Here is a 25,869-nt window from a genome sequence, read left to right on the forward strand (position 1 = left end):
GACACATGGAAAGGTTATCCTTTCAGCACTGTTTCAGTAGCCCAAGGTTAGGAACAACTTAATGTCCATCAACAAGAGGCTATAAGGTGAATGATGGTGTTGCCATATGCTGAGTGTCAAGTAGCTGTTGAGAAACAGGGCAGCTCTAGGTGCTGATATGGAATGAGGGTTTTGGGATCATGCAGCTGAAAGTACGGAGTTTTCCAATCACCTCAGGCTCAGGGTCTGAATGTGAGGGGCCTTCTGAAAAGAGCCTGCTTCATGGTTAACCCAAGGAACTTTTATTCTGCAATTTGTGTGTGCAAGTCTCTTCCGTGAAAGGAGTTCCAATGCTGGTACAGGAAAGAGACTGGTTTGGAATCAGCTTGGGTTCTTAATGGATCCTCTCATTGTCTATGTGACTGTGGTCTGACCCCTGTCATCTCCTGGCCTCGGCCACCATCTGTACATGGGGGTTTGGGAGGATGGTGTCTAGAGACCCATCCTGTTCAGAGGGTCCAGGATTCAGGGTATTTGTCAGAAAAATCTAAATAATCACCCTTTCTGCCTCAATAGGGCTGCTCCAGCTCCTAAGTCACCCACATGGAGAATTGCTTCCCTGAGGAGGGACATTCTGAGATGCTGGGAGACTTCAGTGATTATGTGAGTAAATCCGTGAATGACAGAAGGATTTTTTCAACAGATCCTCTGGAAACATCCAAACTCTCAGCATAGTCTCCAATCAGGGCTATCAGAATAAACAGTGAAACTGTGTCTTTTAGGATCTCTTTTCAGTGTGATAGTCTGAATAGGAAATAAAGAAACACATCTCTCCTCCCTGCCCTGGATGGACTTCTCCTCTTCAGAAGGGAAGAGGGCATAAAGCTTCATGGGAGAGGAGCCCTTGTCTGCTTTCTTCACTGCTGCTTCCACAGCATCCAGGGCAGGGCCTGGCACACAGTAGGTGATCAATAAGTGCTGAATAAAGAGAAGACTCAGCCACACTGAGGGTGCACTCTCCAGAGGTAAGAAGTGAGGCCTGGCCTGTCAAGGAGCAAGTCACTCAGACTTTCATTTCTCTTATCCCTGGAATCAAAGGACTGAATGTGATGGAAAAGACAAGGACGGTGGAACGAGGTTGACGGGGGATCCAGACTTTTCCCGTGTTTACCAGCTGTGGGGGCTTGAGCAAACAGCACAACCATCATGGCCTCAAATACTCTGACTTGTAGAAGGGAGTAAAATCAGATCACGTCCAGATCACTGTTGTACCGGATTCCTTTTTTTGCTCAAAGAGTGAAGGGCATTCTTGTTGACTTGTCAGAGACCAGGGGATCAAGGAGACCCACGCCATACTCACCACTCACAGTGAGATGAGTGCCTGGTCCAGACTTAAACTCCACGTCACCATGTTCTCCTCTCCGGAACTTCACACAGTAGTAGACACCAGTGTCTGCCGGGGTGATGTTACTGATGTGGATGGAAAAGTCCATGTTGTTTCTCTTTGTGTTGTCTGAAACATTTATAACTCTGGGGAAGGGGGCTTCTTTTCCACTGTAGATGAACTCCCGACCTGGCCCAGTTCCCCTGAACCACTTGACAGGCCCCACAGGGCTCAGGGAGGTCACGGTGCAGTGCAGAGTGGCCATCTCTCCTGCTGCAACAGACACTGACCTCTCAGGTTGAATCACCTGCAGTTCCCCGTCACCTGCCGCTCCTGGAGGAAAATACAAAGCAGTTTTTTACTCATCTTCATGTTATCCTGTAGATTTTCTCAAATGTTTATCAACAATCAACAACAGCTTTCCTTGTCTGACCGCACCATGAATGGGCCTTAAACTCAGCACACTGCATGTACATTGCATGTAGCTTGCACAATGAGCCTGGAACCTAAGACACTAATACAAGAGAGGAACCGAGGCACAGAGGTCAGTGATGTGGCAGAGGCTGGGACTGAGTACTTGAGCCGTCTCTAGAAGTGTCATGATTGACCCAGTATTCCTGGGTGTTCACTGTGTGTCCTCAGGGAGTGCTGCACTTCTGTCCTTTGCATTAGGTGGGACCACATGACCTCTTAGATCACGGAGTTGTGCGGAGAAGTGATGCCTGTATTTTGTATGTTATTCATTAAACTGCAAGTACCTTTATGGGCCAGATTCTTTCCTCCCCAGCGATCCACATACTTATGATAGAATTGCTCCAACAACCTGGATACTTGAGTGACAGTGATGTTCAGAGCTCCCAAAACACAATGAACACTTAGTTTATGAAGAAAGTAAAACTTTGTTTCAACTCCCTGGGATTTTTTCCAATGGCACAGTCATGTTATATTAGTTACCTAAGGCAGCTGTAATAAATTATAGAAGATTTAGTGACTAAAAACGACAGTTTTATTATCTTACGATTCTGGATATGAAGGGACCAAAAACAGAATTACTGGACTAAAATCAAGGAGTCAGCTGGGCTACATTTCCTCTAGAGGCTCTAATCATTGCCTCTCCAAATTCTTGAGACTGTCTAAATTCTTTTTCTCAAGGTTTCTATCTTCTCATGACTCCAATTATGCATCCATTGTCACTTGTCCTCTAACTTTGGCTTTCCTGCCTCCTCCTTATAACATTATATTGGGCTTACATTGATAATCAAGAATATTCTTCTCATAGCAAGATTCTTAATCATTTTTACAAAATTTTTTTTTGCCATGTAAAGTAAAACATTCACCATTGAGTATTAGGACATAGATCTCTTTGGCAGTCTATGTTTTGTTTACTTGATTTATAACTTGCTTTAATTGAAATATATTGGTTTACAATGCTGTGCTAGTTTTGCAGTATAGAAAGTGACTCAGTTATACATATATTTTTAATATAGTCTCTTCCGTTATTGTTTTTCATGTGATACTGAATGTAGATCTCTGTGCTGTACAGTAGGATCTTATTTTTTATCCTTGCCATATACAATAGCTTGCCTAACCCCTACACTATCTACCTTGACAACTGAAACTCCGTTCTCTGTGTCCGTGAGTCTGCTTCTGTTTCATATGTAGGTACACCTGTCTCTCTGTCTCTCTTTGGCCACAACATGCAGCTTGTGGACTGCATTTTTCTAGAAACTTCCATTTCTTTTAGGTTCTTGAATTTGTTCACATTTAACTATTCATAGATTTCCCTATTTTTTTTTGTACTTGTGTAATACTGGTCTTATGTCTCCTTTTTCATTTCTTATTTTGTTTATTTGGGTTCTCTCTTGTTTTCTTCAGCATTTTCATTATCTCCTTTTTGAAATTATTGTCTATTGGACTAAAGAGGTCTATTTCATTTTCTTTCTCAGGTGAGTTTTCTTGGTCTTTTAACTGGGCATGGTTCCTCTGCTTCTCCGTTTTACTTATATTTTTCTTATTCTGGAAGTTTAGGAGAAACAATTATCTCCTGTGGTCTTGGAGGGCTGTTTATACATGGAGGTATCCACCTGTAGATTGTGTGGGTTTAATATTTCTGGTGCCAGGGCTGTGTTTAGTACATATGCCTGTCACCTCTTTTTCAGCATAAGCTGGCCATTATTCCCTTATGCGAGTGTGCCCATGTGGTGTCTGATACCCAGTTTGGGGTTCTTGGTGGCTGTGGTGGCTCACACGTGCCCCCAGATGGGAGTAGAAGCAGCTCATGACTCCACCTGGAGTCCAGATGACAGTGGCAAAACAACTGCTCCAAAGTGGGGGTGAGCTTCAAACCCTGCCCCTGTCCTTACCAGCAGACAAGCAGACTGGGAAGTGTCGGGCAGTTGCACTGACCATCTGTGCGTTTCTCTCAATGTTCTAGCTGCTGCAAACTGGTTGCTACACTCTCCTTCAACGCTCTGAGGTTCCCCATATGCCAGCTGATCTCCTTGCCTTTGGGGGTACTTCCCTGGTTATAGGAAACTTTCCTCTTTCATAGCTCCCTCCCAAGTGTACAGGTCCCATCCTGATTCCTTTCTTTCTTCTCTTTTGTATTACCCAGATACAAAGAGATTTTATTGCCCTTTCAGATGTCTGAGATCCTCTGCCAGCATTCAGTAGACATTCTGTGAGAATCGTTCCACATGTAGATGTGTTTTTGATGTATTTGTGGGAGAAGGTGAGCTTCACATCCTAGGAGTCAGCAATTTTGATGTTCCTCCTAGTCAGGGGGCTATTTTGTGTCTAAAGTTACATAAACCAGTTGCCATAACAAAAAATCTATATATGTGTCATTGTCACACACGAAGAATGACAATGCAACTCATTGAAATGGAAAGAAATGCTCTTCAAACTGTAAAATTAAACTAGGTCAATGACAGAAGAGGAAATAGAAAAAACCTGAATAGATGTTTCTCCAAAGAAGACATACAGATGACCAAAAAGCACATAAAAAGCTGCTCAACATTGCTAAACGTTAGAGAAATGCAAATCAAAACTACAATGAGATATCACCTCATACCAGTTAGAATGGCTATCATAAAAAAATCCACAAACAATAAATGCTGGAGAGGGTGTGGAGAGAAGGGAACCCTCCTACACTGCTGATGGGAATGTAAATTGGTACAGCCACTGTGGAGAATAGTATGAAAGTTCCTTGAAAAACTAAAAATAGAGCTATCATATGATCCACTTCTGGGCATTAATCTGCAGAAAAACATGATCCAAAAGGATATATTCGCTCCAGTGTTCGAAGTAGCACTATCCACAGTAGCCAAGACATGGAAGTAATCTAAATCTCTATTGATAGAAGAATAGACACAGTCCAATAACTCACATGACTGTTGATGCAGCAATCCTCAGTAAAATGTTAGAAAGTCCAATTTAATAACAGATTAAAAGAATTATGCACCAGGACAAACTTAGATATATTGCTGGAATATAAAAATGGTTCAATATATGAAAATATATGCACTGGTGTGTTGCAGTCCATGGGGTCACAAAGAATTGGGCATGATGTGGCAACTAAACAGCAATATGAAAATCAAACCATGTATTTTACCTCTTTAATAGAATAAGGAGAAAAAAATTGATGCTGAAAAAGCACTTAACAAAAGTTAACATTTTTTTGTGATAAGAAATCAATTAACTAGGAATAGATGGAAAATTGCCCGATAAATGAAATTGTATATGAAAAACCCACATTAACAGCCTCATTGATGGTGAAATTCTGAAAGCTTTCCCCCTAAGATTAGGAACAAGACATACCCACTTTTGCCACTTCTAGTCAACACAATACTGGAAGTTCAGAGAAAAGCAATTAATTAAGTAATACGTATCAGTTCAGTTCAGTTCAGTTCAGTCGCTCAGTCGTGTCCGACTCTCCGTGACCCCATGAATCACAGCATGCCAGGCCTCTCTGTCCATCACCAACTCCCGGAGTTCACTCAAACTCATGTCCACAGAGTCAGTGATGCCATCCAGCCATCTCATTCTCTGTCGTCCCCGTCTCCTCCCATCCCCAATCCCTCCCAGCATCAGAGTCTTTCCCAGTGAGTCAACTCGTCGCATGAGGTGGCCAAAGTATTGGAGTTTCAGCTTTAGCATCAGTCCTTCCAATGAACACCCAGGATTGATCTCCTTTAGAATGGACTGGTTGGATCTCCTTGCAGTACAAGGGATTCTCAAGAGTCTTCTCCAACACCAGGTATTCAAATTGGAAAGAAGTGAAATGATCTTGTTTGTATGTGACATGATTTCCATGTAGCAATTCTAAAGATTCCAACATTCCGTTCCATTCCGTTCCGTTCCGTCGCTCAGTCGTCTCCGACTCTTTGCGACCCCGTGGACTGTAGCCTACCAGGCTTCTTTGTCCATGGGATTCTCCAGGCAAGAATACCGGAGTGGGTAAAAACTGGTAAATCTAGTAAGTGAATTCAGCAGTTTTGAGATACAAAGTCAACACACAAAAATCAGATTTTTTTCCTATATACTAGTAACAACGAATCCAAAAAAGAAATTAAGCTAGCAACTTCACTTATAATAGCTACCTATTAGCTAAGTATATAATACCTAGGATTCAATTTCATAATGGAAATGAAAGACTTGGACATCACAAAGTATAAAAAATGATATTATACATAGGAAATCCTAAAGATGCCACCAGAGGGTGAAACTGGAGCCTATTATACAGAGTAATGTAAGTCAGAAAGAAAAACACCAATATAGGATATCATCACATATATATGGAATTAAGAAAGATGGTAACGATGACCCTATATGTGAGACAGCAAAAGAGACACAGATATAAAGAACAGACTTTTGGACTCTGTGGGAGAAGGCGAGGGTGGGATGATTTGAGAGAACAGCACTGAAACATGTATGTTACCATATGTGAAATAGATGACCAGTCCAAGGTCGATGTATGAAATAGGGCACTCAAAGCCAGTGCACTGGGACAACCCTGAGGGATGGGATGGGGAGGGAGGTGGAGGGGGATGTGGGATGGGGGACACATGTGCACCCATGGCTGATTCATGTCAATGTATGGCAAAAACCACTACAATATTGTAAAATAATAAGCCTCCAATTAAAATAAATAAATTAATTTTAAAAAGTTTATAGACCACTGAGTCTCACCACCAAAGATTCCAGTTTAATTAGACTTGGATATATCTGGAGCATGAGGATTTTAAAAGTACTTAGGCTGGTTCTAATGTGTGCAAGGTTGAAAACTTCTGATCTAAGTCAGATCTTGCATTCAAAGGTGACCTGACAATGATTCCTCACATATAGTCTCTCCTCACTATAGAGCTTAGCCTATTAAAATATTGTTTCTGATCCAAACTCACACTTGTATACTTTGCTTTTGGGGTGAAATCACTGCTCTATTTTCTGTCTTCTGTTCATCTTACTCAATACTCATCTGACTCAATACTGGTCAGTAAAATTCTCTTTGCCCTAAATGCTCAGCTGTTCCCTTTATACTCCTCAAGCCCTTGGTGTACTAGCTTCTTTCCTCACTCATGATCGACATATTACTGCTTTGTTTTGTTTGCATTTTATCCTTCAATAACTCTTTAATGAACTCACTGTAATAAATTCTCTTCATTAAAGTAAAAAAATGACAATTAACAAACAAACAAAAAGATGCCACCAGAAAACTAATAGAACGCATCAATGAATTTGGTAAAGTTGCAGGATATAAAATTAATACATAGAAATCTGTTATACTTCTATACAACAACAAAAGATCAGAAAGAAAAATGAAAGAAACAATCCCACTTACCGTCACATCAGAAAAGAATACAACATTCCTAAGGAGATATAAGACATGAAGTCTGAAAACTATAAGATGCTGTTGAAAGAAACCAAAGAAGGCACATATCATCGAGTTGATAATTTGTGTCCAATTCTTTGCAAACCCATGGACTACAGCATGCCAAGCTCCCCTGTCCTTCACTATCTCCCAGAGTTTGCTCAAATTCATGTCCACTGAGTCTGTGATGCTAACTATCTCATCTTCTGCTGCCCCCTTCTTCTTTTGCCTGCAATCTTTCCCAGCCTCAGGATCTAGGACTGGAGTTTCAGCTTCAGCATCAGTCCTTTTAATGAATATTCAGAGTTGATTTCCTTTAGGATTGACTGCTTTGAATTCCTTGCAGTCCAAAGGACTCTCAAGAGTCTTCTCCAGCACCACACATCAGAGCATCAGTTCTTCAGTGCTCAGCCTTCTTTATGGTCCAACTCTCCACTGCATGACTACTGGAAAAGTCACAGCTTTGACAATACAGATCTTTGTCAGCAAAATGATGCTTTCTTTTCTTCCAAGGAGCATATTTTAATTTCATGGTTGCTGTCACCATCTATGGTGACTTTGGAGCCCAAGAAAATAAAATCTATCACTGCTTTTACTTTTCTCCCATTGTGTTTGCCATGAAGTGATGGGACCAAATGTCATGATCTTAGTTTTTTGAATTTAGATTTTCAAGTCAGCTTTTTTACTCTCCTCTTTCACCCTCATCAAGAGGCTCTTTGTTTCCTCTTCACTTTCTGCCATTAGAGTGCCATTATCTGCATATCTGAGGTTGTTGATATTTCTCCCAACAACCTTGATTCCAGCTTGTGATTCATCCAGCCCGATATTTCACATGGTGTACTCTGCATACAAGTTAAATAGCAGGTGACGATATACAGCTTTGATGTACTCCTTTCCCAATTTGGAACCAGTCTGTTGTTCCACGTTTGGTTCTAACTGTTGCTTCTGAAGACACATACAGGTTTCTCAGAGGACAGTTAAGGTGTTATGGTATTCCCATCCCTTTAAGAATTTACGACAGTTTTTTGTGATCCACACAGTCAATGGCTTTAGGCTAGTCAATGAAACAGAAGTAGATGTTTTTCTGGAATTTCCTTGCTTTCTCTATGATACAACGAATGCTAGCAATTTGGTCTCTGGTTCTTCACATAAGGAAAGATACACCACGTCCTCAGATTGGAAGAATGAATATTGTCAAAGTGACTATACTACCCTTAACCCCACCATAGAACCACTGAACAGACAACCCACAAACTGCAGAACAATTATGCAAAATAAATTCTCACACTGTTAAGTTCTAGGACAACACAGATTTCCCAACCTGGGGATCTAGCAAAGGGACAGAGAATCCCCAGGGAATTTGACTTGGAGGCCAGCAGGATTTGATTATAGAACTTCCACAGGACTGGGGAAACAGATTCTTGGAAGGCACAAACAAAACCTTGTGTGCACCTGGACCCAGGAGAAAGGAGCAGTGACCCCACAAGAGACTGATCCAGACTTGCCTGTGAGTGTAGAAGAGTTTCCAGCAGAGTGTAGGTCGACAGTGGCATGCTTCAGGGTCAGGGGCACTGAATACAACAGTGCCTACAAAATACCTTTTGAAGGAGGTTGCCATTATCTTCATTACTCCCACCATAGTTTGGTCTCAGGTCAAATAACAGGGAGGGAACACACCCCCAAAAACAGAAAATTGGATTAAAGATTTACTGAGCATGGCCCCACCCATCAGAATAAGACCCAGTTTTTCCCCACAGTCAGTTCTCCCATCAGGAAGCTTCCATAAGCCTCTTGTCTTTATCCTTCAGAGGGCAGACAGAATGAAAACCACAATCACAGAAAACTAATCAAACTAATCACATGAACCACAGCCTTGTCTAACTCAATGAAACTATGAGCCATGCCATGTAGGGCCACCCAGAATGGATGGGTCATGGTGGAGAGTTCTGACAAAATGTGGTCCACTGGAGAAGGGAATGACAAACCACTTCAGTATTTGTCCCTTGAGAACTCCTTGAACAGTATGAAAAGGCAAAAAGATATGACACTGAAAGCTGAACTCCCCCAGTTGGTAGGTACCCAATATTGCTACTGGAGAAGATATGCTCATCTGAATGCAGAGTTGCAAAGAATATCAAGGAGAGATAAGAAAGCCTTCTTCAGCGATCAATGCAAAGAAATAGAGGAAAACAATAGAATGGGAAAGACTAGGGATGTCTTCAAGAAAATTAGAGATACCAGGGGAACATTTCATGAAAATATGGGCTCAATAAAGGGCAGAAATGCTATGGACCTAACAGAAGCAGAAGATATTAAGAAGAGGTGGCAAGAATACACAGAAGAACTGTACAAAAAAGATCTTCATGACCCAGATAAGCACAATGGTGTGATCACTCACCTAGAGCCAGACATCCTGGAATGTGAAGTAAAGTGGGCCTTAGGAAGCATCACTACAAACAAAGCTAGTGGAGGTGATGGAATTCCGGTTGAGCTATTTCAAATCCTGAAAGATGATGCTGTGAAAGTGCTGCACTCAATATGCCAGCAAATTTGGAAAACTCAGCAGTGGCCATAGGACTGGAAAAGGTCAGTCTTCACTCCAATCCAAAAGAAAGGCAATGCCAAAGAATTTTCAAACTACCGCACGATTGCACTCATCTCACACACTAGCAAAGTAATGCTCAAAATTCTCAAAGCCAGGCTTCAATGGTATGTGAACTGTGAACTTACAGATGTTCAAGTTGGATTTAGAAAAGGCAGAGTAACCAGAGATCAAATTGCCAACACCTGGTGGATCATCAAAAAGAAATAGAGTTCCAGAAAAAACGTCTATTTCTGCTTTATTGACTATGCCAAAGCCTTTGACTGTGTGGATCACAACAAACTGTGGAAAATTCTGAAAGAGATAGGAATACCAGACCACCTTACCTGCCTTCTGAGAAATCTGTGTGGAGGTCAAGAATCAACAGTTAGACCTGAACATGCAACAACAGACTGGTTCCAAATTGAGAAGGAATATGTCAAGGCTGTTTATTGTCACCCTGCTTATTTAACTTATATGAAGAGTACATCATGCAAAATGCCAGGCTGGATGAAGCACAAGCTGAAATCAAAATGGCTGGGAGAAATATCAGTAACCTCAGATACACAGATGACACCACCCTTATGGCAGAAAGTGAAGAAGAACTAAAGAACCTCTTGATGAAAGTGAAAGAGGAGAGTGAAAAAGTTGGCTTAAAACTCAACATTCAAAAAACTAAGATCATGGCATCTGGTTCCATCACTTTAGGCAGATAGAGAGGGAAACAATGGAAACAGTGACAGACTTTACTTTCTTGTGCTCCAAAATCAGTGCAGATGGTGACTGCAGCCATGAAATTAAAAGACGCTTGCTCCTTGGAAGAAAAGCTATGACAAGACTAGACAGCATATTAAAAAGCAGAGACATTACTTTGCCAACAAAAGTCCATCTAGTCAAGGCAATGGTTTTTCCAGTAGTCATATATGGATGTGAGAGTTGGACCATAAAGAAAGCTGAGCACTGAAGAATTGATGCTTTTGAACTGTGGTGTTGCAGAAGACTCTTGAGAGTCCCTTGGACTGCAAAGATATCCAAGCAGTCAATCTTAAAGGAAATCAGTCCTGAATATTCATTGGAAGGACTGATGCTGAAGCTGAAACTCAATACTTTGGCCACCTGATGCAAAGAACTCACTCACTGCAAAGACCCTGATGCTGGGAAAGGTTGAAAGCAGGAGGAGAAGGGGATGACAGAGGAAAAAATGGATGGCATCACCAACTCAATGGATATGAGTCTGTGCAAGCTCCAGGAGTTGGTGATGGACAGGGAAGCCTCACATGCTGCAATCCATGGGGTTGGAGAGTTGGACATGACTGAGTGACTGAACTGACTGACTGACCCAAAGTAATCTGTAGAGTTAATGCAGTGTATTGTATTGTGTATATGCAAGTGTATAGCACAAGGAACTCTGGTCAATGTTATGTAGCAGTCTGGATGGGAGGAGAATTAGGGTGAGAATGGATACAAATGTACATATGTTTAAGTCCCTATACTGTCTACCTGAAACTATCATAGTATTGTTAAGTGAGAATATTCCAATACAAAATAAAATGTTTAAAAAAAGAATCTGGGTGATTGATTATGATTGGACAGCAAGTTATGAGTTGAATAGCCAGGAGTCACCATTGGGCCAATTATTTCACTGCAGGTTCAAGCTATCCACTTGATTTCACTTCCTTATTGACTATCCAGTTTATGAAGATACAGAGAAATACAAACACAATCCCTCTTATCTGAAATGTTCTATTAAACAAGCATGGGTTTCATTCCAGGGATGTAAATAAGAGGAGCAGGCTGCTTTGGCCTCAAAACAAACGCTGGGTTCTTTTCTATTTCTTCCCTACTCCTTTGTAGTTCAACTTTGCAGAGTGTGAGCTGATAAACCCATACACTAAGCACTATTTGTAACCAATCATGCCTCCCAAGGAGGGGACATACTATTACAGGGCAGCTCTTAGGATGTGCCAACAGCTTCAGATGATTTAGATTGTTAAGTTTGGAGAGAAAAAGTGAGGTTGAGGAGTTGAACTGCTAAGACAAAAATGGAAAGAAATGTGAGAGAACTTTGGAGGGAGAAATGGAGGGACAGGAAGAGGGAGAAGTGACTAGGGATCAGAGGGATGAGAGGAACCAGGAGATTGCAAAAATTCTGCCAACTGTACATCAGTAACCCTCCAATTACCTCTCTGGCCCAGGCCAGAATTTTTCCAGAACTCTGAACTTGTATGTTCAACTATCAACTTGTCATGCTTTTGGACAGAAATAAATGTCTCACAGTTAACACATCTAACACTGATGTGAATTTCCCCCAACACCCTCTATATTTCAGCTGAGCCATATTTCTTCTTTCAGATGCCCAGTTATCAAAACCTTGAAGTTTTTCTCTCCCATCCCAAGTCCTATGCATCAGAAATCCTATCGCCTCCTCATTAGTGTGCATCCAGTATCTGACCTCTTTCTCTTCTCTCTGCGAGCTACTGTTCAGTGCAAGCCATTTTTACTTTTTGTGAATGAATGTTATGACTCCAAATGCTCTAGTTGCTTCTATCAACATCCTGTGTAGTCTCTGCTGTGCTGTGCTGTGCTTCGTCGCTCAGTTGTGTCCAGTTCTTTGTGACCCTATTGACTGTAGCCCGCCAGGTTCCTCTGTCCATGGGGATTCTCCAGGAAAGAATACTGGAGTGGGTTGCCACACCATTCCAGGGGATCTTCCCAACCCAGGGATTGAACCCAGGGCTCCCTCATTGCAGGTGGATTCTTTACCGTCTGAGCCACCAGGGAAACCTAAGAATATTGGAGTGGGTAGCCTATCCCTCCTCCAGGGGATCTTCCGTCCCAGGAATTGAACCAGAGTCTCTTGCATTGCGGGTAAATTCTTTACCAGCTGAGCTACCAGGGAAGCTCCCTGTGTAGTCTGTTCTCAATCGAATGCTCAAATAAATTAAAACTCATGTCAGATCAAGTCACTTCTCTCTTCAAAACCGCAATGGCAATAATTTCACTCAGAGCAAAAGCCCAAATCCTTCAACACAGGAGGGTGATTCTGCTCTCAGGGCCTCTGCACATGCTGCTCCCTGTCAGGAAGGCTCTTCCCCGAGATAACCACAATGCTCACCCCAGAACTTTCTTTCCAACTTCCCCATTTCTGTGATGCCCATGCAAGACTACCAGGTTTAAAATACATCCCACCCAACAAATTCTCCCAGTTCAGTTATCCAATTATTCTTTGTTTTGTTTCCTTTTTAATTTTTAATTTTGTATTGGGGTACAGCCAATTAACAAACAATGCTGTAATAGTTTTAATAGTTCAGGTGAACCTTGAAGGGACTCAGCCATACATATGCATGTATCCATGCACCCCCAACCTCCCCTCTCAGATAGGCTGCCCCATAACATTGAGCAGAGTTCCATGTGCTATACAGTTGATTTTCTATTTTAAGCACAGCAGACTGTACGTGTCCATCCCAAACTGTACAACTATCCCTTCCCCCCAATCTTCTTCCCATCACCATAAGCTCATTCTTGAAATCTGTGAGTGTGTTTCTGTTTTGTAGTTCATTTGTATCATGTCTTTATAGATTCCACATACAAGGGATGTCATAATACTTCTTCTCTGACTTACTTCATTCAGTATGATATTCTCTAGGTCTATCCATGTTGTTCCAAATGGCATTATTTCATTCTGTTTATGGCTGAGGACTATTCGACCATATATACATACCACATCTTTATCCATTCCTCTGCTGATGGATGTTTAGCTTGCTTCCATGTCTTGGCTATTGTAAACAGTGCTGCAATGAACACTGGGGTGCATGTATTTTTTCAGATCATGCCCAGGACTGGGATTGAAGGGTGGTAGAGTTGGACACGACTGAGCGACTGAACTGAACTGAACTGAACTGAGCTCTATTTTTAGTTTTCTAAGGAACCTCCATACTGTTCTCTGGAGCTTCCCAGGTGGCGCAGTGGTAAGGCCGTGCAAGAGACCAAGAGACATGGGTCCAATCTCTGGGTTGGGAAGATCCCTTGAGTAGGGAATGGCAACCAACTCCAGTATTCTTGCCGGAAAAATTCCGTGGACAGAGGAGCCTGGTGGGCTACAATCTAAGAGTCACAAAGAGCCAGACATCACTGAGCAACTGAGTGAATGCTGTTCTCTATAGTAGCGGTACCAATTTAGATTCCTACCAACCGTGTAGGAGGGTTCCCTTCTTGGCTCCAGAATTTATTGTTTGTGGGTTTTTGATGAAAGCCATTCACTGGCTTTATATATCTCACTTTAGTTTTGATTTGCATTCTCTAATAATTACATTGACATCTTTTCAGGTACCTATTGGTATATCTTCTTTGGAGAGATGTATATCTTCTTTGGAGAGATGTCTATTTAGGTCTTCTGCTAATTTTTTGAGTGTTTTTTTTACTTTGATTCTATAAGTGTCATGAGCTGTTTGTACATTTTGGAGACTAGCCCATTTTCAGTCACACTATTTGCAAATATTTTCTCTCAATTTGTGGGTTGTTCTTCATTTTGTTTGTTGTTTCTTTATTATGCAAAAAATTTTGAGTTTAAGTAGGTCTCATTTGTTTATTTTTGTTTTTATTTCCATTATTCTGGGAGATAGATCAAAAAAGATATTGTTCTATGTCAAAGAGTGTTCTGCTTATATTTTTCTCTAGGAGCTTTATAGTGTCAAGTCTCAGATTTAGGTCTTTAATGCATTTTGAGCTTATTTTTGTGTGTGAAGTTAAAGAACAAACTAATTTCATTTTCTACATGTCAGCTGTTCTTTTCTAACATGTAGCACTTTCTAATATTCTGTATTATTTGCTGAGTTATAAGTCTATTGTTTATTGTCATTTCTTTCACTAAGATAAACATCAATGAGGGCAATTACTTCATCTCTTTTATTCAACAATTCACCTCAAGTTCCTTCCTGCCATTTACTAAATATCAAAGTAATATACGTATGATATGTGAACTGCCCAGGGTGACATCTACCCAAGACAATGAGCTTTATTTTAAGCAGTTAATCTCTGTAGAAATTATGTCAGAAGCTGAGTTTCCCATGTAAATAACTTGGTGAAAAATAAAAGGAACTTGCTTGTATGAGGAAGCAAAAAAAGAGCCCAGGAGAAGAAAACCACGAACCCTCTACCCCACCCTTCCCCTTCATCAGACCCATTGGCAGAAGTCACAGAATTATCTTGGGATGGAAGAAAGACCACAGTATCAAGAAGAGCAATGGTTAAACTCATGAGCTCTACTACCAGATGCCTTGAGTTCAAACCATACCTCTATCAGGTAACACTGAGTGTCCTTGAAATTCTCCTTGCTCAGTTTTATTATCTATAACGTAGGGATGACAAGAGGATCTACCCTGGATATAATGCTCATGTGAGTTAGCAACCATGGGAATTTCCAACTCTGGCCCATGATGAATGTTTAAGAAAATGAATTGTTATTACTCATTAGCTGTGTTGAGGAATGGAAGCTTCAACTAGCATTAGGTGATATAGATAAAATTATAGACAGGGATGTGGTTATAATTCCAGATATAGATATGGATATACAGATCATATAGGCAAGAGTCTCTGAGTCCTTTATAGCCTCTGTTCCTCCTCACCCTTAACCAGCATGGAAGAGGGGACTCTAAGATAGCAATGCATAAGATTCTACTCATTAACCAGGAGAGAAGTTTTCTTGTCTTAAGTAACAGTTTGGGTGAGAGAGGTTTATAAAGAAGTAGAAAGCAGGTATGTTGTTGAAAGACAGCAAAAACTTAACATATATTCATATCGTTTCATATAGACATAAAAATTAAAGAAGTCTTTTTGAAATCCCATGTGTCTGGAAAAACTTCCTCATACTCATACTCACACACACACACATACATGTAAATACATGCATCCAAAAACATGTATTAGAGAATAGCCTAGCATTGTAGTATACAGGTTGTTTTGAGGATCAAATGAAATTACAATACCTGTTAAAGACTCAGTGCAAACTTCAACACATGGGAACCATCCAACACATCACTGACCAAAACTTGGGAGTACACAATGCAAGATTTGAATGCTTCTGTTCTCTGAGTGGCATGATGGGCGAAGACTAATCTATTGTTTATTTCTCAGTATCTTCTGATTTTTCTGCCATTAGGATTCTCTGAGAAGCTGAGTTGCATGATACGATTAAAAGTATCAACTTGAGCTGGACACTCTAGATTTGAATCTCATGCTACACTGCCTTCAGTTCAGTTCAGTTCAGTCTCTCAGTCGTGTCTGACTCTTTGCGACCCCTTGAATCACAGCACGCCAGGCCTCCCTGTCTATCACCAACTCCCGGAGTTTACTCAAACTCATGTCCACAGTCTTAGATCAGTTAATATCAGACAAGTTACTCTCTGGCTCGATCTCCCCATCTGCATATCAGGAGTAATATTCATTTATCATATGGGATGTTGTGAGGATTATACAAGTTAATGCACATAAATTTGTCATTGCTGGTATTTGAAGCATCATCCATTTGGATACCTCTGCTAAGCAGCTGGAGGTCATGGATCCACAGAGAAAACACTCCAATCCCTGATTTCATGCTTTCAGATAATGTCCAGTCTTTGGCCTTCTGCGGCTGCCTTGGTGGCATACCCATGTTTACGTGGAGACTCTAAAAGTGCAGGGCAGTGGGGAGGTCCAGAGGGCAGGGGAGGGGATTCTACCCCAGGAAATGCTCACCTGTGAATCCCAGCAGTAGAATCATTAGCAGGCAAGGAGGAGGTGTGTGTAATGAGGAGGCAGGGATGGGCATCGTGAAGGCCTGAGGAATCTGCTCTGTCCAAATGTGTGAGCTGGGAGAACATGAACGTCTGTGCTCCGTGGAAAGGAAAGAAGCCCCACGATATAAGAGGAAGTGCCTATGATAGGGTCAAATGTCTATGACATTGCAATACGTTTCTAGGTTCAAGACAGTTCCTGTTTCAGACATGAAGTAGAAATCAGGCAGAAAACGTAGCTAGTTACTCATCTTACATTTTCAGAGGCTGAACAGGCCTAGCAGAAATAAGACTCTCTCCCCACCCAGGGCCTCTGTTGCCTCCACTGGGTTCCTCTCCATGTTTATGGCGATTCCTAGATGGGAGCCCCAGGCAAACTCACAGACCGCAAGAAGGATCTGTGACTGGGGGCTGAGTTCCCAAGTCTCAATTCTAGGACCCTAGGTTGTAGCTGGATTTCAGTCTCATTGTGCACTTGCCTCAGTGAAGATCTACTGACTGACCTGGATAAAGCAAGGGGGCTCACCAGGGCCTTCTCAACTTTGGGATGGAACCAGATGTGCTCTTGAAATGATTTCTTATTCCAACATTTAATCGATGTAACTGGCAAAACTTAACCCAAATGAAGAGTGCAATGTGGACCTCACAACTATTCAGGCTATGGCCTGAATCCAAAAAAAAGGAATCATTTTCCACTTCTTTAAGGAGAGGAAGTAGATTGCATGACCCAGAAATTACACTCTAAGGCATTTATTCCAGAGAAATGAAAACAGTGTCCATACAAAACCTGTGTACAAATGTTGTAAAAGATTTACTTTGAAGCAGAAAAGTGGAAAAAATCAAAATATCTAAAAATAAGTGAACAACCTTTCCATATGAGGATATACTACTCAGCAATCCAAAGGAATGAGCTATATATGGGTGTGGCAATTATAGATCTCTTAAAGGCATTATGTTGAGTGAACAAAACCAGTCTCAAAATATTAACTCTATTTGTATAATATATAATTCCAAAAATTACGTATAAAGAGAAAACAGAAAGGCATTTGCAAGAGTTTTGGTTTGGTGGGGATATTTGTTATTTTAAAGGCCTAGCACATAGGAGACTTGGTGCTTATAGAATATTCTGTGTCTGACCATGGAAGTGGTTACGCAAACATACAGAAGACAGGATCAACATAAGCCAAAACTAAGAATGTAACAAACTTAGGTATAATAGAAAAAACAATTTCATAGTCATAACATCAGATCAGATCAGATCAGTCGCTCATCGCGGAGTGTCATAACATAGACACTGTCTATTTACATATTCAAGATTATAATTATATTAGAGCAATAAAGAATAAGATATGCATGTGTGGCATGAGGTCAGGAGTAACAGAATATTACCTCCCTGGCTTCCATACTGAGATGTCTATAAATAATGCCTAACAGTGAGATTTCAAAACATAGCAATAAGTGTGTTTCATGACAGGTGGCTAAAATAATTAGCTGAAAGAGCTGAAGTTGGCTTCCTCTCAGAAGTGGAAATGGCAGGAATTTAGAGACTCCAGTTTTCATATGTATAGCTTAATATGTAGAACTATTGGACTTGTAAACTGTTTGCATATGAGTCTTTGATAAAGATAAAACTATTTGGATGTTTGGAGATTTAATCTTAAGAGAGTTACACATAAAAAGAATGCCCATACTGTTAGCAAAGATAAAAGTTCTGTGACTTTGCTTGATCTAACATTCATGATCTACTTCGATTATAATCCTATACAGTAGTCAAAACTATGAAAAAAAGTAATAATAATTTTAAAAAATTCTATGGATAAGAAAATATTAATAATATCTGTAGCTAGAGATGCATGAGATCATTCAGGGAAAAAGCAATTGCAAAATTGTGAATTTAAAATAATTTTAAAACAAATAATAGAGACATATCAAATCATGAATGAGAAAACTGAATATTAGAAAAGATTTCAATTTTCTCAAATTAATATATAAATTCAATGTGATCAAAAAATAATTCTAAAACAATTTTTCATGAAATTTGAAAGCGTGATTCTAAAGTGCATTTGGAGACTGAACTGAGGGGATGAGAATTACATTTTATACAAATGGAATGCCAAGAAAAAAGGGATCTCATTACTCATAAAAGACAAAGTAGACTTTAAAGCAAAGGCTAAAACAAAAGACCAAAAGGCATTATATAAGGATAAATCAATCAATACGAGAAGAGGATATTAAACTCATTAACATATATTCACCCAATACAGAAGCACCTATTTAGAAAGAGTAAGCATGTTTGACAGCCACTATGATATGGAAGTAGCAATCAATTACAAGGAAAAAAGTAGGAAAAGCACAAACATCTGGAGACAATGAAAAAATCAAAGAGGAAATCAGAAAATATCATGAGCAAAGGAAACTAAAAATGCAACTTTCCAAAATCTATGTGGTGCAGCTAAAGTAGTTTGATAAGGAAAGTTTATAGCAATATAGGCCCAGTTCAAGAGATATGGAAAATATCAAATAAACTACCTAATCTACCACCTAAAAGAACTGGAAAAGGTAAAACAGACAAAGCCAAATGTCAGCAGAAGGAAGGAAATAATGAAGATCAGAGAAGATATAACTAAAATAGAGACCAAAAAACAACAGAAAAGATAAATGAAATCTAGAACAGGTTTTTGGGCTTTCCAGGTGACCTTAGTGGTAAAAAACCCAACAATGCAGGAAACCTAAGAGAATCAGTTTTTATCCTGAGGGCAGGAAGATCCCCTGGGGGAGGGCATGGCAACCTACTCCAGTGTCCTTGCCTGGAGAATCCCATGGAAAGAGCAGCCTGGTTAGCTACAGTCCCTGGGGTCACAAATAGTCAGACACAACTGAAGTGACTTAGCATGCATGAACACACAGAACTGGCTTTTGGAAAAGATAAACAAAATTGATAAAGCTTTAGACAGGCTCATCAAGAAGAAAAGGAAGTGGGCTGAAACAAAATTAGAAACCACAAAGAGAGATAACAATTGATATCAGAGAAATGCAAAAATGTCATGAGAGTATGATGACCAGTTATACCAACAAGTTTGACAACCTAGAAGAAATGGACAAGTTTCTAAAAACATACAACCTTTCAAGACTGAATCAGAAAGAAATAGATAATCTGAACACTAACCATGGGTAGTGAAACTGGATTTTAAATTACCAGTACACCTAAAAGCTAGAACTTGATGGCTTCATAGGGGAATATTACCAGAAATATAAAGAAGAGTTAGTGCTATCCTTCTTAAACTATTTCAGAGATTGAAGAGGAGAGAATATTTACAAATTCATTCTATGAGTTGCTCAGTTGTGTCCGACTCTACGCGACCCCATGAATCGCAGCACGCCAGGCCTCCCTCTCCATCACCAACTCCCAGAGTTCACCCAAACTCATGTGCATCGAGTTGGTGATGCCATCCAGCCATCTCATCCTCTGTCGTCCCCTTCTCCTCCTGCCCCCAATCTCTCCCATCATAAGGGTCTTTTCCAATGAGTCAACTCTTCGCATGAGGTGGCCAAAGTATTGGAGTTTCAGCTTTAGCATCAGTCCTTCCAATGAATACCCAGGACTGATCTCCTTTAGGATGGACTGGTTGGACCTCCTTGCAGTCCAAGCATTACTGTGACATAAAAACCAGATAACACACGATTAAAAAAGATCATAATAGCCCAACATCCCTGATGAGTATAGATGAAATATCCTCAATAGAATATAAACAGACTGATTCAACAATATATGAAAAACATCATATACCATGTGCAAGTGGAATTTATCCCAGGGAAGCAAGGATGGTTCAGTATTCACAGATCAATCAATGCAAACACCACATTAACAAAATTGAGGATAAAAATTACATGATCATCTCAACAGAAACAGAAAAAAACTTTGACCAAATTCATCATTCATTCATGCTAAAAATTCTCATCAAAGTTGGTATAAAGGGACTATGTCTCAACAAAATAAAGGCCATTTATGACAAACCCAGAGTTAACATCATACCAAATGATGAAAACTGAAAGCCTTCCCATTACATTCAGGAGCAAGACAAGGATGCCCACCCTTACCAATTCTAATAATATTTAGCATAGTATTGGAAGACTATCCAGAGCAATCAGACAAGAAAAGTATAACAGGCATCAAAATTGGAAAGGGAAAAAGCAAAACTGTCACTATGTTCAGATGATATGATATTATCTAGACAGAATTCTGATGTTGAACCTGAAACTCCAATACGCTGGCCACCTGATGTGAAGAGCTGACTCATTTGAAAAGACCCTGACGCTGGGAAAGATTGAAGGTGAGAGAAGAAGGGGAAGACAGAGGATGAGATGGTTGGATGGCATCACTGACTCAACGGACATGAGTTTGAGTAAACTCTGGGAGTTGGTGATGGACAGGGAGGCCTGGTGTGCTGTAGTCCATGTGGTCGCAAAGTGTCAGACACGACTGACTGACTGAACTGAGCTGAACTGAAGACAAAATCCTAATATTGCCACAAGAAAAGCTATTAGAATTAAAATATGAACTCAGTAAAGTTTCAGAATAGAATATTAATCGACAGAAATCTGTTTACTTGTTATACACAAAAGTGACTGTAAATGGATTAAAGAACTAAATGCAACATGGAAGCCGTATAAATCCTAGATGTGAACATAGGCAGAAAACTCTTTGACATAAATTGTAGCAATATTTTTGAGATCTGTCTCCTAACACAAAAGAAGCAAAAGCAAATATAAACAAATGGGACCTAATTAAAATTGAAAGCTTTTGCACATCAAAGGAAACCATAGACAAAGTGAAAACACAACCTAATGAATGGAGGAAAATATTTTGCATATAGTATGGCCAATATACAAAATATATATCCTAAATATATAAATATGTCTAGAATATATAAATAGATCATAAAACTCAATATAAATAAAACCCGATAAAAGACCTGAGTAGACATTTTCCAAAGAAGACATACATATGGCCAATACTCACATGAAAAGATGTCAGCATCGTTAATCATTCAGTTCAGTTCAGCCGCTCAGTCGTGTCTGACTCTGCGACCCCATGAATCACAGCACGCCAGGCCTCCCTGTCCATCACCAACTCCCGGAGTTCACTCAAACTCATGTCCATCGAGTCGGTGATGCCATCCAGCCATCTCATTCTCTGTCGTCCCCTTCTTCTCCTGCCCCCAATCCCTCCCAGCATCATTGGCATAATATATTTCCTAAAAACTTGTGCCAAATACCATCAAACCTTTCACTTCAAATTTCAATTCACAGTGCAAAAGATAACTTAAAAATTTGACTTCCCTGATGCTCTGCCTTGGGATTTCTCCACATCCATGAAATGCCACCCAGCCCTTGTGGACACATCCCAGCCTCCCCGCTCCATGGACGACCTTAAGGAACAGTCTACAGAGTTTCTCAGAGGGTCCTCAGCAGCATTTAGTCTCAGCCGTCCACAGGGGCACCCAATTCAGTAACTCACCCTTTTGGGGCATCCCTCATTCCCTGTCTCACTTTCCCTATGTTTTATCCCAAGTCCTCTGGATCACCTTCCATCCACCTACAAGGTTAACGTAAGACCTTGTTTTAGGCTCTGCTTTCAGAAGAACCCTAATAAAGTCAACCACAGTATTGTTTCTGTGGTGGGAAATCCAACCTGAGATGCAGACAGTGTTGAGCAGGGGCTAACTTTATAAGTAACCAATTCATTTGTAAATATCTGTACTTTCTACAGTGTTTGCCTCTCCACACAATTCTCCTAACACCATGGCATTTATTTAATAAATATTCATATAAAGCTGTTGCTGCTGCTGCTAAGTCGCTTCAGTCATGTCTGACTCTGCGACCCCATAGACATCAGCCCACCAGGCTCCCCTGTCCCTGGGATTCTCCAGGCAAGAGTACTGGAGTGGGTTGCCATTGCCTTCTCCTAACAATCAAATATACCAAGGCTGAGAGAACTTAAGTAAGAAGCAGAAGGTCTCCTAGCTGGTCCCATGTCTGAAGCCTGAATTCATGTCAGTGGTCTCTCGTTCACTCACTTTACAATCTCAGGCAGCCTCCACTTCTTGAAATAAAATTCCTTCTGTAATTGACTGAGACAAATAGGCTAGGGCAGTTATACACACTGAACAAGTCAATCCATTCCAATGTGCTTTGCTGACGCTGTGCTGTCCTCTTTTGCAATAAGGATACCATTATTTTTAACCAGGCATAATGATGTGGTAATCACACACAAAGCACAGGGGAAAATGTTTTATAAACTTTAAAGTCTGATATGTGACAGTGAAAGTGTGACCGTGTTAGTTTCTCAGTCATGTCTCTTTGCGACCCCATCCATTGCAGCCTGCCAGAATCCTCTGTCCATGGAGTTATTCAGGCAAGAATACAAGAGTGGGTTGCCATTCCCCTCTCCAGGGAATCTTCTCAACTCAGGGATCAAATCCAGGTCTTCCACATTGCAGGTGGATTCTTTACTGTGTGAGCCATCGGTGAAGCCTAAAAGTCTGATATATAGGTAATTAATTTTACTGCTGTGCCACTTTGGACCACTCAGTTGCTTTCTCAGGACTTTACAGTCGTAAACAAAGGGATGATCAATAAGATTCTCTTTAGTCTTGATATTTATAACCACAATGAATTTACACACACAGGCCAAATTCAACAGAAAGCCAGAATAAAAATAAGGTCTTTAACCAGGTATGATTAATTATCTAAGGACATCTTAGTCCTCAAAATTTAAAGTTCACAAGGACCTTTATCCCTTCTCATACACATTAGTTTTAAAATATTAATGATAATACTAAATTGGTGCAATTTTTGTCTCCATTTTACAAATGAGGAAGGAAACTGAATTCTAAGAGATAAGGTAAATAGTTAACAAGAATGAATAATTGCAATTGCAATGAATAATAACAAGTTGCAATCTGTGTGGTTAATGTGAGCACTTTATGTGTTGAGTACTTTACATTATGAAGTACTGAATCCTTGCCACAACCAAGTGAGGGATGTCCCATTTTTCAGATGAGGAAACTGAGGTCCAGAGACATTACAGCCTAACTCTGCACTAACCATTCTAAAAAAATCTAGGCTAATGGTTTCTTGGGAAAGCAATCTGGACCTGTGCTTGACGTGGCAAAGGACAAGGGAGTGCATACCATCAGCCTCCAGAACAAGCACACTGCTGGTCACACTGTAGGTGTGGATGCTGGTCTTTAACACTCTTGGTCTTTTTTAATCCTGGTCGCAGAAATGTGGTCTGTGAGGTATCTATGTGACATGAAGTTCAGTTGGATGTTTGCACCTGGCTCAGATCACTGAAGGGGGCCTTGCAAGGCTTAAGAGGAGCTGCTCCTGTCTATAGGGGAGACACCGCCTATGAGATGACGCAGAGGAGCCCAAATCCAACATGAACAAATTGTAAGCATCTCCATTGACAAGCCACATCGCCTCCTCTTCCATGGAGTTTAAAGATTACGTTCCGACGTGAGCTTGATTATGAAGCTGATTTCAGAAGGAAGACAATGAAGTTACAGGGTCCATAAGAATTTGTAAGGAGAACTCACTCCCACCCACACCTCACGACCCTGCTTACTGACTATGAAACCTAAGCCATCGAGTTCTCATTGCACCCTAGGAGAAGGGAGCTGCTCCTATTCTCATTTCACAGATGAGGACCCTGAGCCCAGAGCCTAAGCACCTTGTTGAAACTCCACAGATGGTCAGTAGAGTCAGGATTCTTAGCCAGGAATTAAGGACCAAGGATCTGTGCTCAGCGACCAGGATCAGCTCTGTCTTCAGTCCCTAGACAGGGAAGGGCGTTTCACTGCTCCCAGGACAGGTCAGAAGAAGGCAGGCAGTACAGAGAAGGGGTAGGAGCACAGGCTTTGGGGTCACACTTAGCCGAAGACCCTCTGCTGCATGAGCCTGGACAACTCAACTCTCTAAGCCTTAGTTTCCTCATCTGTAAAATGGGAATGATCCTTAATTCTCAGAATTATTCAGTAAAGTAACCCACCTAAAATATAGTACTCACTTGGTGGCTCAGAGGTTAAAGCGTCTGCCTCCAATGCGGGAGACCCGGGTTCGATCCCTGGGTCGGGAAGATCCCCTGGAGAAGGAAACGGTAACCCACTCCAGTATTCTTGCCTGGAGAATCCCATGGACCGGGAAGCCTGGTAGGCTACAGTCCACGGGGTCGCATAGAGTCGGACACGACTGAGCGACGGAACGGAACGGAACTACAAGTTATAGCTATCATCATCATATATCCACTACAACCACCTGAGAAACCTTTTTCATCATATTTCTAAAGTTGACAGAGGAGAGGGTTAATGACTCACCCAAAAGGCCTCACAGCAAACAGAACTCACATTCCAGCTCAGGAATTTTGACTCTTTCTGTTACATCACAGCTGCCTCTATTTCCCCATAGTTGTCACCATTATAATCAATGACCTTCAGTATTTTCCTACTTTCACTTCAATTCTAGACTGGGAAGCATGGAAACCATATAGAGTCATCAAACAGCACCCACCATGGGCTCCAGTGTCTAGATGCCAAGGAGGGGTCAAGGGAAGGGGTCCCCAGCTGATCTCCCTGAGGTGGACATAGCATGGTTACTGTACAGTTGAGGAAACTGAGCTCAGGAGTACAGTTCTTTTTCTGGCAACACAGATGGCTCAGGGCAACCATGAGAGGTAACACTGTTTCATTCCACTCCAAAGACTGGCCACCTCCAAACACAAGAGGCAGTGTCTGCTTGTCAGTGAGGGTCTCAACAGAGAGGAGAGGCATAAATGGATCAAATTCCCAGCTGGAAACATTCTGGAGACCTGAAGTCTTGGTGCCAACTGTAAGAACTGAATGTGTACAGGCATGACAATTCAGGATATCAAATATAGAGAACTGAAAAGGAGATTTGAAATAAGACTTCTATAACTTTAAGATTTGTATTCTTATGGAGAATGGAAGAAAAAAAAAGAATAGAAAGCACATTGAATGTGTGAATAGACAACCCTGCCTCTAATCCCAGCTCTGTCATTTGAGACCCTTGAGACCTGGTCTCTCTCCCTCTGCTGCCTGTCCCATCTCATACATCAGACAACATACATGAGGGCACCTGGTACACAATAAATTCTCTACAGGGGTCAACGAACATGACCAGAGGCATAGAGGTGGGAGTGAAGCTCCCCTTAGGGTGGGAGCTGAAGAAGGGACTTAGGGTTAACCTGAGGAGGTGTTACTGCAAA

At 40.9% G+C, this 25,869-nt stretch overlaps 1 protein-coding gene across 6 annotated transcripts in view; it reads right to left on the bottom strand.

The window, feature by feature from the left end:
* The window catches only part of LOC129560718 (tyrosine-protein phosphatase non-receptor type substrate 1-like), a 123,881-nt gene that overhangs the window by 24,220 nt on the left and 73,792 nt on the right, over window positions 1-25,869 (bottom strand). For 5 of the 6 annotated variants that reach the window (XR_016039151.1, XR_016039150.1, XM_088843932.1 and 2 more), the window contains exon 3: window positions 1,340-1,696. Coding sequence is in view for 4 of the 6 variants with exons in the window: in XM_088843932.1 (XP_088700058.1) it covers window positions 1,340-1,696 (357 nt within the window). In the remaining 2 variants the exon portion in view is untranslated. Of the gene's footprint in view, window positions 1-1,339; window positions 1,697-16,545; window positions 16,693-25,869 lie in introns of those variants that run through there. The other variant, XM_055432892.2, reaches the window with a different exon arrangement.

The sequence above is a fragment of the Moschus berezovskii genome, chromosome 15 (assembly GCF_049115385.1).
Source record: "Moschus berezovskii isolate FMDL1 chromosome 15, NW_MosBer_1.0, whole genome shotgun sequence".
Classification (NCBI taxonomy): domain Eukaryota; kingdom Metazoa; phylum Chordata; class Mammalia; order Artiodactyla; family Moschidae; genus Moschus; species Moschus berezovskii.